General features: G+C 38.9%; 1 protein-coding gene across 1 annotated transcript; it reads left to right on the forward strand.

The window, feature by feature from the left end:
* Positions 1 to 240: 240 nt before the first annotated feature.
* pnoca (prepronociceptin a) lies at positions 241 to 13,594 on the forward strand. Its single transcript, XM_020079979.2, has 3 exons — positions 241 to 344; positions 10,337 to 10,467; positions 11,967 to 13,594. Exons 2-3 carry the CDS (start codon positions 10,342 to 10,344, stop codon positions 12,582 to 12,584), a joined length of 744 nt encoding a protein of 247 aa, XP_019935538.2. The 5' UTR covers positions 241 to 344; positions 10,337 to 10,341; the 3' UTR covers positions 12,585 to 13,594.
* The last annotated feature ends 1,113 nt before the right edge of the window (positions 13,595 to 14,707 follow it).

Here is a 14,707-nt window from a genome sequence, read left to right on the forward strand (position 1 = left end):
CTTCCCATCTTGCTCTATACCCCATCATTCCCTCTCTTTCTCACACCTTCCTTCCCACGACTATCCCTGCTCTCCCCCATCTTCTCTCTCCTCCCTGTTGTGAGTTCCTCCCTCCCTCCCTCCTTGATCCTCCCTGAAATGAAAAAAAGGAGTTTTGAAAGAGAGAGAGAGGGAGAGAGAATCAGAGGAGGAGGTTGAAGGGGAGGGGTGGGACCCTATAAGAGCGGCTGACTCCAGCCTCAACGGAGAAACAAAAACCTGCGCTCAGACCGAGGGAGGGAAACTTACACTGACGAAGCCTACAACCTGCAATACAGGCACCCATAGGCTCACGCCAACAACAGGTAAGAGGAAGCAGGGAAGATGGTGGGAATGGTGTGACCTTTGACCTTTGATACAGAATCTTGCACGCATATTATTTAAATAACAACTGACATTTTGTTACCTTTGGTACCAGATTCACCCTCAGGAGAGAAAGAAATCAAATATCTGATTGCCGTCACACTTTTCAGAAAGTGGGACACAGTATTTTTTACCTCCTAACTAACTGATTCTTAAGTTAAGGATGTGGCAGCCTAAATTTACAGAGCCCGATAAAAAGAACGAAAAAATACAACTAAAAATGTAAAATACCATATTAGTTTATTGATAAAATAAAAAAAACATCTGGACACAAGGGAGGAAAAAGCATGACATGTTTGTCAGCATTTGTCAGGCCTGTCAAGAACAGTTATTTATCATCATTCCATCATCCACTGCGGCTGTAGGATGATTGCAGCAGTTATTGTCACTAATTGTCACTGGGACCATCTGACCTTTGAGCTTTAAACGGCTGAGTGTTGTAACGACGCTGATCAAAAATATAAAAGCTTAATAAACTGCCAGCCTCTGTGACAGGCTGATGGACAAATCACACAGAGCGGTTCAGGACCACATCTCAAATGAGGAATTCTGCCCTTTGTAGAAACAATGCATCTAAAGCAGCAATTTAAGACTCCTTACATCTTACAAGACGCAGGTTGAATACATGATCGAACTCATCAGGCAGAGCGCGCGAGGTGAGGACGCTCCCCACATGCAGTTTGTGTTGTCACTGTGTTGGTGTTAACTAAAGAGAGAAAGGTCATAAATCATTAGTCCTGAATGAATCATTAAGGCCTGATTTACTGCTGGGCTCTGGTGGGCTTCATGAATGGAGGGGGGGGTCTTCTCCGTAAAGCTACTGTTTCTGTTTACACTGTTGCTCAAGACCGAGGAATCAAAGGTAATTTAGGTTTGAGCATGTGGGTTAATTGGTGTCAGATTCTCCCAAGCACCATCCATCAGGTCAATATTTTTGATGTGCTTTGTTTTTAACAATTCCCAAATTATCATAGACTACATATGGAAATTACTCATGGGGAAGGTCGCTAAATTTAATCTAAAACATGTGATGAATAATATGAATAATATAAACAATAAGTGTGCTAGTTTTCATATAGGGCTCTCTGGGTCCTAATGTATTTATCTAAATTAGGTTTTTTTATTTGTCAGGTTTTGGTCTTGACATTCAGAAACTGACCCACGCTGAGGAAGGATGCCCTGAACAGAGAAAAAACAAAGCAGGTTTTTACTGACCACATATAAAGCATCTGGTCACATCTGGCCCATCATTTTGCTGCAGTTTTTTATGTGTTCTTTATGAGCCTGAACCGTGCAAACTGTTGGAGTATTGGACTAGGATCTGACTGAATGTGCTCACATTCTGATCAGATCTTTTTTTCAAATTTATTTCAAGACCAATTAATTTTTTTAGTTTATATAAAATACAAACATTAGAAGGGTGGAGTAGCAGTAGTAGTAATGGTATTAGTAGTAGCTAGTAGTACTAGTGGTGGTGGTGGTGGTGTTGGTGGTATTTATAGTGTAGCTCTTTCTGTGTTAGTTCTGTTAATCCTAATAATAATGATATTCTCTTTTGCCTTCAGGCAACTATATGACATACTCATTATAAAGAGGTATGCTCAAAGCTGTCAATAAACATTTAGGAAGTTAATAGCAATCTTTAAGGTTGTGTGTGACCTTTTATGTATTTATTCATTTACATTGAATAATTAACATTGTGTTTTTGTTTAGCTCGGGGCTTACTTCTCAATCAATCTTGGAAAGAAGCTCCTTACGCAGGCTTATTTCAAAATTGATTATTTGAGCTACAGCACAACACCTTTTTCAAAAACTACTGATGATAACTTATCTTCAAAGTGCAGGTAGAAATATCAATTGCTGTATATGTTCATGACAAAAGCTTCTTGCACATGGTCATAAAGAGGCTGACGTAGAACTGCAGGTCACGCTCAATCTGAAACGAAGACCGTTTTAACAGATTCAGAGAAATCTGGAGGCTGTGCTTTCTTTCCTCAGGGCAAAATGTTCAAAGCAACAGATTAAGGCCTGCTGTGAAATTTACCTCTGATTAACTGAGGATCTGATTATCTTTGTAATATGTTCTGACACTTCTACACTGACTGTGTAAAAGAAGGCTGGTAAAGTCTTCAGTAAGGCTGTCTATAGGGAATAATGAAACTTAAATCTGAATGGATATAGTATCTCAAAGGAAAATTTGATATTTAAAAACTGATTTTTGGTCAATCTCAGAGCCCATCAGCTCTGGGGCCAATGGGCAATATTTTGAGGCTTCCAGTGTAGACAGGGGATATCCAGACTTCTGCTCTCTGTACACTCTTTACAGTGAAACTAGTCTCTTTTATCACACAAGTCGCACGTGTCCAAGTCTGTCAGAGACAAAGGTCAAGTTCCTTTTCCTATCAGAAATCTCCATTCAGCAGCAAGTAAAGACAAATCCTACTGTTCCACTTTCCTGTAGTAGCTGAAAGCATCAAGTACAGTATAACAAACATGAAGTTTTTGTCCTGACTCTGATGTTTGGGATTGACATCAACATTTAACTTAGAGAAACGCAAACTATGTCAAAAAAATATCCAAGAAAAACAGGTGTTGTTGTTTGTAATATTCACCTTCAGCTTTATTGACTGTCTGTTCCTTCTCCTCAGTTCATGGCTGATGTATCTCATAGCTTCCGAGTCCTTTTTAAACCAAGTCCTCTTCTCCTCAGTATCAGTGAACACACACTTTATTAGCTTCATGGATAAACTTCCTTGACCACCATTCTCATTCAAGGGCAGGATGGGGAGAGATAAAGGGAGGATAAGGAGGGCCGGGTCACAGGCCATATACAGCACATTGCTGCCGTGTACATCTGTAGCGGCTGCACTGAATTGACTGTGAACGTGTGGAGTTAATCCACACAGACAATGTTCCAAACACGGCAGGGACCCTGCCCATCCTTTTGTGCTGGGAGGATTCACAGATGCTTCTTCATGTGTCCTCGCTGCTTCCAGTATGCTCCTCTTTACCCTCTTTTTACCACATCACAAGGAGACCCGACTCCTGCCAAATGCTGCACTCATTATGATTCTGAGGCAAAGATATATATTTTCTTACTCTAAATCTTATTTATGATTACATGACAGGGAAAGTGTCAGAGCAGACAGGCCCTGTCTTTTCCTCGGGCTCTATGACTTCTAGGAATTGAAGTGTGTGGATTGTGTTCAGTCAGTTGTGGACAGTTCTCACACTCATGCACACAAACCATTTCCCCCAAACATTAACCGTACATGAGCATCCTATATAATTATTAAATACATACAATTATTTTAAATTGTGACTTTTGGAAGCCAGAAGATTATTCATTTATACAATTCCTCTCAGAGCTTCAGTATGTGTGACAGCCATGCAGGCTCTGGGTGAAGAGACACTACCACCAAGATAATTTAAGCAACCAAGGTGGAAAAGCACACATTAGCCTCCAAGTTTTTATGAGTCATAAGGAATTCCTGACATCTACAATTTCTCCTGCTTGTTGAAAAGAACCACTGGAGTGTCAACTAACCACCATCTAACTGCAAGATGGCTGCGAAGCCTCTATTACTGTCGGATCTAGACAAGAGATATTTTAATAATACAATATAGACACAGCGTACTAAAATATGCTCCAAATACAACAAAAGTAACCTAATTCAGGCTATTTAAATGAGGTGAGGATAATCATCTTGGGCGTGTAAACTCTCCCAAGTTAGAGCACAAGGATTGTGTGAGTGCAGTAAATGCAAATGTGCAGCAGGATGTACAGCTCACAAGTAAACCAGGAAGTTAGAAGTTAAGATATAGTTGTCCCTAATCAAACATGACCATTAAACACAAAATGTTGATGTCACAACATGAGGCTATAATTGCCTTCTCGTCCCAACAATATCTGGGGAATAATTTACTCACTCGACTGAAAAATAAAAATGTTCCTTTTTTTATGAGGGCCCATTAAAATAATGTCGTTGTCAGCTCTTCCTCTGACCAAAATGTTTGTGATGGTCGCCCCCATTCTGCTACGGTTCTGTTAGTGCCAACCATAGGTGCTAACACAGCAATATGATGTTGGTGCTGAAGACCTACTCTCAAATACACTAGTTGATACCGATGGCACCCTAACATTTTCTATATTTTAGAAAACTCACAAAATAAGTTATTGCCTGTTTTAGAGTTTAAGCTAAGAGGCTATTTTTGACCTTACTTGACCTAACACTTACTCCTACAGTAAATGTCAAAGACCAACGTCTGTCTTAATGTAGGTGATTAGCTCAGGTTATTGTGCACTTTACAAGTGATGTGCTTGTTCACTCCACAATAGACCACAAAACCCCGACAAATCCTTTTTGTAAAATTCAGTAAGTCAGTGATTGAATAAAATTGTCTCTTCGACATGTCACGACAGAAAAGGTGTAACAAATGATATTATTGATGGTTCCCTTCATTTATGTGCGTTAGTGAGTCAGTCACACCTCATTGTAATACAACCATTAGAATTGTTTTCATTTGCACCTGTTGGATATATGTGTGTCTGCTTTTTCTAACATAAAAAAAGTAAAAATTGACAGGACACCACCTCATCTTAAACCATAAACAAAACACTCGATTTAAAAAGAAGATGAAATTAATCTGGTGTGGGTGTGTAAGAGTGTGTGAGCACACCTCCCAACCATTAATTGACCTTAGGTTATTAGATGCATCGAAAAGGGAAATTGATTTAGCTCAGTGTGTCTGCATGTAATAGCCTCAACATATAATCTATTGCCATGTGACACACATACACCGTCTGACAGGGAACATCTTGTAAAAGCACTAAAGGTTCTTTCTGACTGGAGATGTGTCAAACACCCACTCTGTGGACACATCTGTGGACACATCTGTAACTGAAAAGACCTGATGTGACCAGAAGACAAAGAGCTCTTTTGCCAGTAGAAGAAACAGTTGCACCATTACTACCTGGGCACATATATTTATTTTTATTGATGAAAACACTTTTCTTTACCATAATGGGTAGTTATTTAATGTAAGATTTAGCCTTTAATGTTTTGCAATTGGGGTATTTATTAAAATCCAAAATAAGATAGATGCTGCTCTAGTAATGGTTAAATATTAAAAATCACCTCTTATATTTCATTAAATAGAATTTAGTTTTTTTTGTTCTGTATTTTATGTTTGTACATTAATAGTGGATTTCTTAACTAAAACTTTATATGAATTTATATGCCAGTGATTTCATACATCTGTGAGAGACAAAGAATGAGAACATCTATGATAGAAAGCTGAGGACAGACAGAGTTAGAGTGAGTGAGGGGAGGCAAAGACATCTAGTCCGTCAGAAGCTGATGTATGTAGGTAGCAACGGGGATGAATAATACATATATTTGAAATTATAATTAAACTGATTGGTGGGATAGATTTAATGTCCTGAAATGTGTCAAGTCAATGACCACTCTGCCATTTTTCCACTGAGCTATTAATATTAAAATAAAGAGCACAGTGTATTTTGACTGGGCCTGGGACAAGTTGTCAATCAGAGTGACTTTTCTGACAGATTATAGCCATCTGGCTCCAGGCAGAAGAATAAATAACATTTAATTACCTGTCAAACTCTCATCAACCCATCAACTAACAATGCCAACATCAAGAATACACTAATTATTCAGTATTTGGTTTGTTTTCTTAAATATAGGCCATTTTCTTCAGGTAGTGCTTTATCTGCTTACCTAATATCTTAGAAATGTTTTTGTGTACTTCCCAGTCAAGTTTTCATGAAGCAATCAAACATCATCGTAAATCCCTTTAAAAAAAAGCAATTCTTGCTGTTTTTGCATTTGTGCAACTACAGTGTACAAGTTAGAAAAGTATTCTGGTTATAACACTCTAGTGACGTAATAATCTGCAGTTGAGCTCTTAAAAATAAAGACGACCACCAGGGTTGGATGCAAGCTGCTCCTCTGTTCAACCATGCGCAAATAATCCAGCTTTAAGTCGCTCTTGGACTGGGAGTGATTTATTTCATATTTCATGTTCTTGATGAGAAAAGGGCAATTATGGAGAAAAATAATGGAGGAGTTGTGTTGATAACATGGTGTAAGAATTTTCTGCTCAGAGCCAGTTGCTGTTGGATGAGGAATCAGACGGGAACTAACAACTGAACATTTTAAATGAACTTCTTCATGCTGGCTGACTATAGACATATTTCTTAATCTGCAACATGGAGATGGTTGTGATGTTTAACACTTTTCCCACATACAGTAACCAGAAAAAGCCTCACTGAACGTAAATATACTTCTTACGGACAAAGACTTGTCTGATGTTCCCACTTACAGAAGCGTTTTTTCGCTAGTATGAGTTATTGTTGTTGTTATAGTTTTGCAGCACATGAACGGCAGCACATATTGCTGGTTTTTGGTTGCTTATCTGGAATTGGACTAGATGTTTTGCATCATATATTCACATAGCGGCAGGTAACTGGTTGATCCTTGATGAAAATTAATTTTATTCTTTACCGACATATACTTCCTTTCGTCTGAAAGGTGGTTTTATTCATCATCTACTGGACCATAACGCCTCCATCAGCTGCACCCCAGCACAGCACAGACAGTAATGACTTAATTAACTGGTTTATTTCGTGGTTAATCAGTTAATTAAAAGCAAAGTAATTAGGTTTTAAAGACTCTCAAGAGAACCTGGAAGATGTCAGTAAAGGATTACTGAAAAGATCATCACTGAGAAATCCTGCTCATATTTTATCAAGCTTTCAACACAGTGCTTTGTGAAAAGAGGACAAACACATGAAGATCATGTATGTGTGAACATGAAGATCATGTGTTTGTACATTGCTAATTTTGTCTGAGTGAGGCCTGTGTGACATTTATGTTGCTCAGATTAGGAAATCACACATTCATTGTGTTTTGAAAAAGAATTGTGCCAGTACCCAACTTGGCCGCAGCAGTTGACTGCATTGACTCTCATGTGAAGTATCGAGCCTCCAGTGATAGCTGTCGAAATGTGTTCTGTTGTTATGTTTGACCATGTTTGACTCATTTAAGATTATTGTAAAAATCCTTCTCACAGAAATGGAGAACTGTGCTGCCCTTTTTGCAAAACACATCAATCATTTAGCACATTTCTTTTTAGCAATGCCAACAGCGTCGCTCTGGGGCACGATTGGTGCGCTGGTTATTTCAGTGACCACTTTGGACTAAAGATATCCAAACATGTCTCAACAGCCACTGGGTGAAATGTGATACCTTTGATGTTCATGGTTTCATAAATCTGAATGACTGGTGATCACTTAACTTATATTCCTTTTCCATCACTGTACTGAATGGATTGTCATGACATTCAGTGTAGACATTTGTGTCTCTTCAGGGATCAAGTCTAATAACTTTTGCGATTCCTAAACCTTTTATAGCACCATCACATTTTGAATGTCTCCAAACATTTGGTTGATGACCAATTTATTATACTAGTGCAGTGCCCATTGTTAACGTGCCTGGTTGGCATGTGTGATGCTGGTTCCAGCTTTTCTTTCTGACACTGTAAAAGTGACATGCAGTAATTCAGCTGTGTCAAGAAAAGACAGGCTGCATGACTCTAAAGCATTTCCAAATTGCACCAAACTGCACTTCCTTGGGCCCTTTACGATACCAAGTGCCAAGTGTGAAGCTGATAGGTTGACATAGGTTTTTGACATGTTGGGAGTAAGTTTATAAGTTAATGTATAACACATTAACTACCATCATACATTACTAAACTTTACATGGAACACGTGTGTGCGTCCTCAGGCCTGAGCTGTCGAGAATTGAGATGTTAAGCTGTGGCTCCTTGCTTTGTGAATAGCAAAGTAGCTAGTTTTAGAAGCATGGAGTCACTGACAGGAGGATGGACAGTAAAATGAGATATGTGACTAGATGAACACATCAAAGCAATTTTACAATGTTCCTGTCTAAAATGGCTTATCGCTCTTTTGTCCTTCACTTATTAACACATCCTCTTTTCTATGAAAGAAAAATTTAGAATAGATGAAACACACTTTAATTGTTTGCACATAAGAAGACTAATTATTTTCTATGAATTTTACAGAGCGGCTGTTTTATGGGTAGTGAGAAATCAAAATGGACTGCAGTGCAATTACACTTTTTATCAGTTTTTAATTACTCTGAATAAATTCCAAATTTCTAAAGAAGACAAATTAGTTCTACTTTCTGCCATGTCAGTCTAATGACAACCTAAAGAGCAGAGTGAGTGTGTGAATTTGAGTGTCTGCAATTGTAGTATATGCTAGGCATACATAGCCTGTATGTATTTGTATACGTGTGTTGTGTGTGTTTCTGTGTGTGATGATTATGTATATTTTGTGCATTTGAGTGTGTGTTTGGCAGCAACAGTGAGTCAGTCTGTTGCCGGAGGCGTTAATTGAGGCATCAATTAAAAGACTTAACGAGTTTGTTTAATGAGATGAAAACTCTGGTTGTGTTTCTGACGTCAGATTCTCCAAACTGGGCTGTTCCTCCCGGAATAAGGTCAAACACATTTGTTTTCCTCTGTCTTTATTCTCCTCTTCCTTTCTGTGATCTGTCTTGTTTAAAAAATCTGCTTTGCTCACTTGCTCCACCTGTCCTTCAGTCTCACACTGTGTCCTCCTTTAGATCACTCCTGTCATCTTTGATCTCTAATTGTCCTCTGAGCTTTTTAGTGCCAGAAACCTTCAACATTTGGGCCTGGAAGAATGTTCTTTACTGAATGGACACAAAGATACACACAGCTGATGTAGAAAAATGGTTAGTTATGTCCTGCCACTAATATAAAACCAGCTGTGTAGAGTCATTTCTACCACCCTACAACACGAATGGCAATTAATGGCAACTTCTTTCTATAAAGCACATTGAATTTATTTAAATTCACGTTGAGAGAATGGATTAAAACTATATATATAAATAGATGTAAAGGTGTATACTACATTGACAAATACAAAAATACAATGAAACAAAGCATACATCAAATGCTCCACACATCCATTAACCAATCAGACAAACAACACAGCACTCACAGCAATCACACAGTCAAACACACAGCAGCTAAAAAAGAGATATGCACCACAAATTGACTATATGCTGTATATTATAGAAATGGCCTGAGAGAACAGAAATGTTTTAGGTTTGAAAGATGACACTGTTATGACTGACCTCAGGCCAGCAGGCAGCTTGTTCCAGAGAACAGGACCATGGTAACTTAAGGCACCTTCACCAGCTCACCGGAGAGGTCTGACCGGGTTGTGACCAGTGACCAAGTCAGAAATGTACTGTGGCGTGAAACCACTAAGTGCTTTGAAAACTACTAACAGGATTTTGAAGTTGAGTCTGTGATGTACCAGAAGCTAATGGAGAGATTTTAGTACAGGAGTGTTAGGACTCTGGCTACTGCATTCTGAATGAGCTGGAGACATCCGGATATATTTTTTTGACTCTACATATAAATACTATATTATATAAATTAATACAGGAGATGTTTACCTACAATACAAAATGATCTTGTGTGCATCTATTTCGATTTAAAAGTTAACTTTGATATGAGCACCATGAATGTCTCCTGGGGATTCATGATGGAGATTCTAAATTGTCTGTAGCTGTGAAAGTGAATGTGTCCGGTGGTGTACTCCACCTCTCATCCCATGTCAGCTGTGGTCAGCACCCTCAAAGGAGGGATGACCTCTGATGTAATATAACTTACTACAGCGTGCTGCACTAGTAGATAACTGCAATACTCACAGTTTATGAGGATATCGGTTGGGTTAAGTATAGTTAACTTAAATTATACTATACCAATCATGTCTATACTTGATTTGTACTATAGAAAGATTGTATTGCATTGTTGTACTGAACATGTGTTTCATGTATCCTGTGTTGTGCAGCAGACATGACTATGAAGACTCTGGTGGCTCTGCTGCTGCTCTGTCTGTGTGATCCTGGACAGAGCGACTGCCAGACAGACTGCCTGTCCTGCAGCAACTTCCTACCAGAACAGCTCAGTTTCAACACCATGGTGATGAGTCCACACACACACACACACACACACACACACACACACACACACACACACACACACACACACACACTTGCAGATTGCAATAGTGGTAATCCTGAGCAGATTCCCCACTTCCACATAGTTATCCTGTTCTTTCTCCATCTCCCTCTTACTCAACAAATTACCCTTTTGGCATTTGAGTTTTGGACTGTTGTTGCTTAATGATAGATGTCTGTTGCTCCTCACTGCGGATGTGCCTGCCTAAAGCCATGTCTGCTTCTCAGACACTTTGGCAGGGAACGAACAAGAAGACACTCAAGTGCACATGTGCTTCAAACATAAATGTGGAACTATCTGTTCAAAAGCGGCATGCACTTTTATCCGAAGGGTGGTGAAGTAAACCAATGGGACTGGGCATTTATTGCCTTGTGCGGATGTACATGACTGCTACACTGCCATACTGACTGATGCCCCTTGTTTTAATCTATATCTCATTGATTACTTTTATATTTTCTGCTCTCTTGTGTCTCCATATCTGCTTCTTAGATGAAATGAATTTAACTATTGCTTTGATCAATGAGAAACCAGGGTTTCAATGATTAGCCTGCTTCTATTAAATGCTCAAGGAGTACAAAGTATTTCATACACAGTAACAGACAAACACACTCATGTTTGTACTTCTATCTCTGTGAGGACAGTCATCTGCATAATGCATTCCATAGCCCCTAAACCATCACAGCTAAATGCCTCACCCTTATCCTTATCCTAACCGTGACCTAAACCTCAAACAGCCCTAATGGGTCAGAATGTGAGGACCGGCAAAAATGTCCTCCCTTTCCCAAATGTCCTCACTCATTAAGTTCTAAGGCTCAAAATGGCCCTCACAAAGATACACACACACACACACAAACACACACACACAGAACCACTGAAATGAAAGGTGCAGGTTACAAGCGGCCGCAAAATCCAATCGATCTTTCTCTGTCATATTGATTTTTGTATTGTCTGAGTTAAGGACTTTCCTCTCCAACAGCCCTCACAAGAGGCTATGAGTAATACTGCTTCATGTTCATTTGTAAGGTATACAATATATAATTAAGATTTTTTTTCCACCCTCTGTAGTTTTATTATTTTGCCCTTCCAAAGTTAGAATCAAAATGGCTCTCAGAAGAGTGTATAGCTCTGCCTTATAAAAGCATGTTTATATTCACTAGACTTGTATATTTGTTTGGATCTACACCAGATTGGACTCATAAATATTAGTGTCCTAAATAAGATTTTTTAAATCGAGATCCATAAATTATTCTTGGAGAAATCAATGAAAATTTTCTCACAATGTTAAAGAATGTGAAAGAAATTACTGGATCCAACCCTGATCTGGATCTGCACCGAAAGTGAGTGTGTTCTTCCCCCGACCCATACCACATCTTTCTTGGTAAACTGTTTTGCAATGTGATTTACATGACCCGGACTGATTTCAAAGAGGAAATAAGGAGGATTTTATTTGTCTCTGTCAGGTGTGTCTCATTGAGTGTGAAGGAAGCATCTCCCCAGCCTTCTCCTGGGACCTCTGTCGTAAGGTGCTGTCGTCTCCAGGGTCCTCCCTCAGTGGTATGCTGCGGAAAAGATCTCAGGAGGAGGTGGAGGCCCTGTTTCCTGAGGAGGAGGAGCAGGTGGAGGGAGGTCTGTTGCTGCCCATAGCATTGCAGAGGTTCGATCAGGTGACCAAGGCGCTCGGTGTGGACGAGAGGGATCTGGGTGGCAAAGGCAGCCAGCTGAACGATGCCTACAATTCCCAGAATACTGTGTCCCTCGAGGATGAGTATGAAGAGCAAGAAGGGCAGGAAGAAGGGAATGCTGACATGGCAGCAAGAGGAAAGAGTGATGTAGGGTTGAGCTTCTCCAAGAGATTCGGTGGCTTCGTCAAAGGGAGGCACAGCTACAGGAAGCTGATGTCTCCGGGAAGATCGTACCAGAAGAGATATGGTGGCTTCATCGGCATAAGGAAGTCGGCCCGCAAGTGGAACAACCAAAAACGTTTCAGCGAGTTTCTGAAGCAGTATCTGGGCATGAGCAGCCGGGCCACTGAGTTCAACAGTGTGTCAGAGGACCTCACCCAACAGAATGAAATTTAGCAGATTGCACCTTTAAGCCAACGACATAAAACAGATGTATTTTCACTTTCCTTGTTTTGTATTTTAATCACCAACGGGTCAAACTCTAACTGGTGTCACCAAAGTTGACCTCTTTAAAACTTAATAATTTACCAAAAAGTGAAAATTCCAGTGGAGTAAGTAAAAACACTGGGTCCCCCCTGAAACTCACATGGCTGTACCAGTTAAACAATCATGTTTTATTTGATCATTGCTGCACTTTATGAAACTTGAACAAAGCTCCCTAAGTGGGAATTCTGGTGTGTTTTACAGCTAAATAAAGGATTTATTTCAATGTTTCGTGTAATCTACGAGTTAAGTCACCAATAACAAGGTCCCCTGTAACGTGCAGTAGCTTTATTTAGACAACTATTTCTGTGCTGGGTCATGTGTAAAAAGTGCCAAATTTTCTTACATGGAGGCCTCTGGTTGTGTGTGGGGGGAGGGGGGAATTGGGTGTTTGAAAAATGTAGAAGAACCTCCATTATTAAGTTTACCAGGAAAACCACCAGGAAAAAGACAAATACCAGTGTTTTTAATGTTTTGGCATTTTGGTTAGGTAATATAGAATATAATGTTTGTGATTTGTGTTAAATAAATGAAAACATGCAAAAACACACTGATTTATCACTGTGCCAAAAACATGTCACCTGGGACAGGTTTAAGCAGAAGATATCTCCCTAAGTTTAGTGCAATGATGAATGGACACACTACACAACACTTAATGTTCATGCATTATACAAAAAACTATCTGTCTGCCAAACTGACGATATGTAAAAATGGGCTTCATCTCTGACTGGCTCCTGTGTCCAGATGCCACATTCATGTATGTAAAAACAGTATTTGATATTTTGCTGTTAACTGTAACAGTGTGAAATGTTTTTGTTGCCCATTATGAGAACTGTAAATAGCTGAATTTAATGTCAATAAAAATAGTTTGCTATTTCGTTTGTGACCTGTCATGCAGCAACTGATTCTGTGTCTCGAAGTATTTTTTTAAACAGCCAGTTATAAAGTAACAAACATTAATCTGTTTACTTCCTTTTAGATAGTATCAATGACAGATATTATGATGACAGATAGTATCAACACAAGTGCTTTTGTAGATCAGTTAGACCAATGTTGGTCTGATATATTAGAAAATAAAGCAGATATAACTTTTGCCAATTATTGATATTTATAAGACATGGAGTCGACTAGCTCAGAGATCAAATTGGTAGTTTATTAATTATTGGCTTATGACTATCAATGACTTATAGCTCATCTATGAAGCATTAAAACAATATTTTATTTACCATTAGTAAATCCATAATCCAAACTAATTTATTATTTATAAAGGGTGACTGATTAGAAAGTGGAACCAATTCGGTAAGTTAATTTTGTCACTGCCTTACAAATAAAGTCTCCATAGATGCTGCTACTATAGTCTACATGAGGCCTTAAAAAGAAACTTAAATATAGTTTGTGTTGGGTCATTCATATTCATGAATGTATAAGAATAACTTACAATTCATAATTTAAAAAATCCTATCTTTCTTAGTGTATAGCTTATAAATTGAAAACATTTAATGATTTGTATTTCATTCTTTTCTTATAATGCGCCCAACTCACTCTTTCATGCTTACAAATGTATTTCTGCCTTAGAAGAGGGTGTCTTCTGATTAAAAGGCAGAAACACTTGATGACGCTAAGGTACACAACTGAAGACAAGTCCCTAACATCCACTGGTGGTCACTTTAATTAGTGCAGTAAAACAATTCTCCATCTTGTCCTATGTTCTAAATTGTAGCATTTAGTTTAAAATGGCATAGAGGTAATGATGTCTGATCTACTGAGCGGGCCACATGGCTTTCATAGTACTGCCATACAAGATTTACCTTGAGCCTTTCGCTCAGGTTCGGCCTGTATCATTGATCACAAGCCCAAAACACTTGAAGAGCTAAGGTGCACAACTAAAGTTATGTCCCCATCATCCGCTGGTGGACACTAACAGCTGCTAACATCTACTGGTAGTTGGTTACTTAAATTGTGCAGAAGACCTTCAAACGTACCATGGATATTCATCTTGTCCTTTACTCTAAAATGTGTATTGATGCAGGGGAGCT

Source organism: Paralichthys olivaceus, chromosome 1, assembly GCF_024713975.1.
Source record: "Paralichthys olivaceus isolate ysfri-2021 chromosome 1, ASM2471397v2, whole genome shotgun sequence".
NCBI lineage: Eukaryota > Metazoa > Chordata > Actinopteri > Pleuronectiformes > Paralichthyidae > Paralichthys > Paralichthys olivaceus.

Excerpts from the sequence above, each read along its gene's own strand:
- pnoca (XM_020079979.2), top strand. The coding sequence starts at position 10,342 with ATGACTATGAAGACTCTGGTGGCTCTGCTGCTGCTCTGTCTGTGTGAT. Across the intron at positions 10,468-11,966 it reads AGCTCAGTTTCAACACCATG|GTGTGTCTCATTGAGTGTGA; the intron begins GTGATGAGTCCA and ends TGTCTCTGTCAG.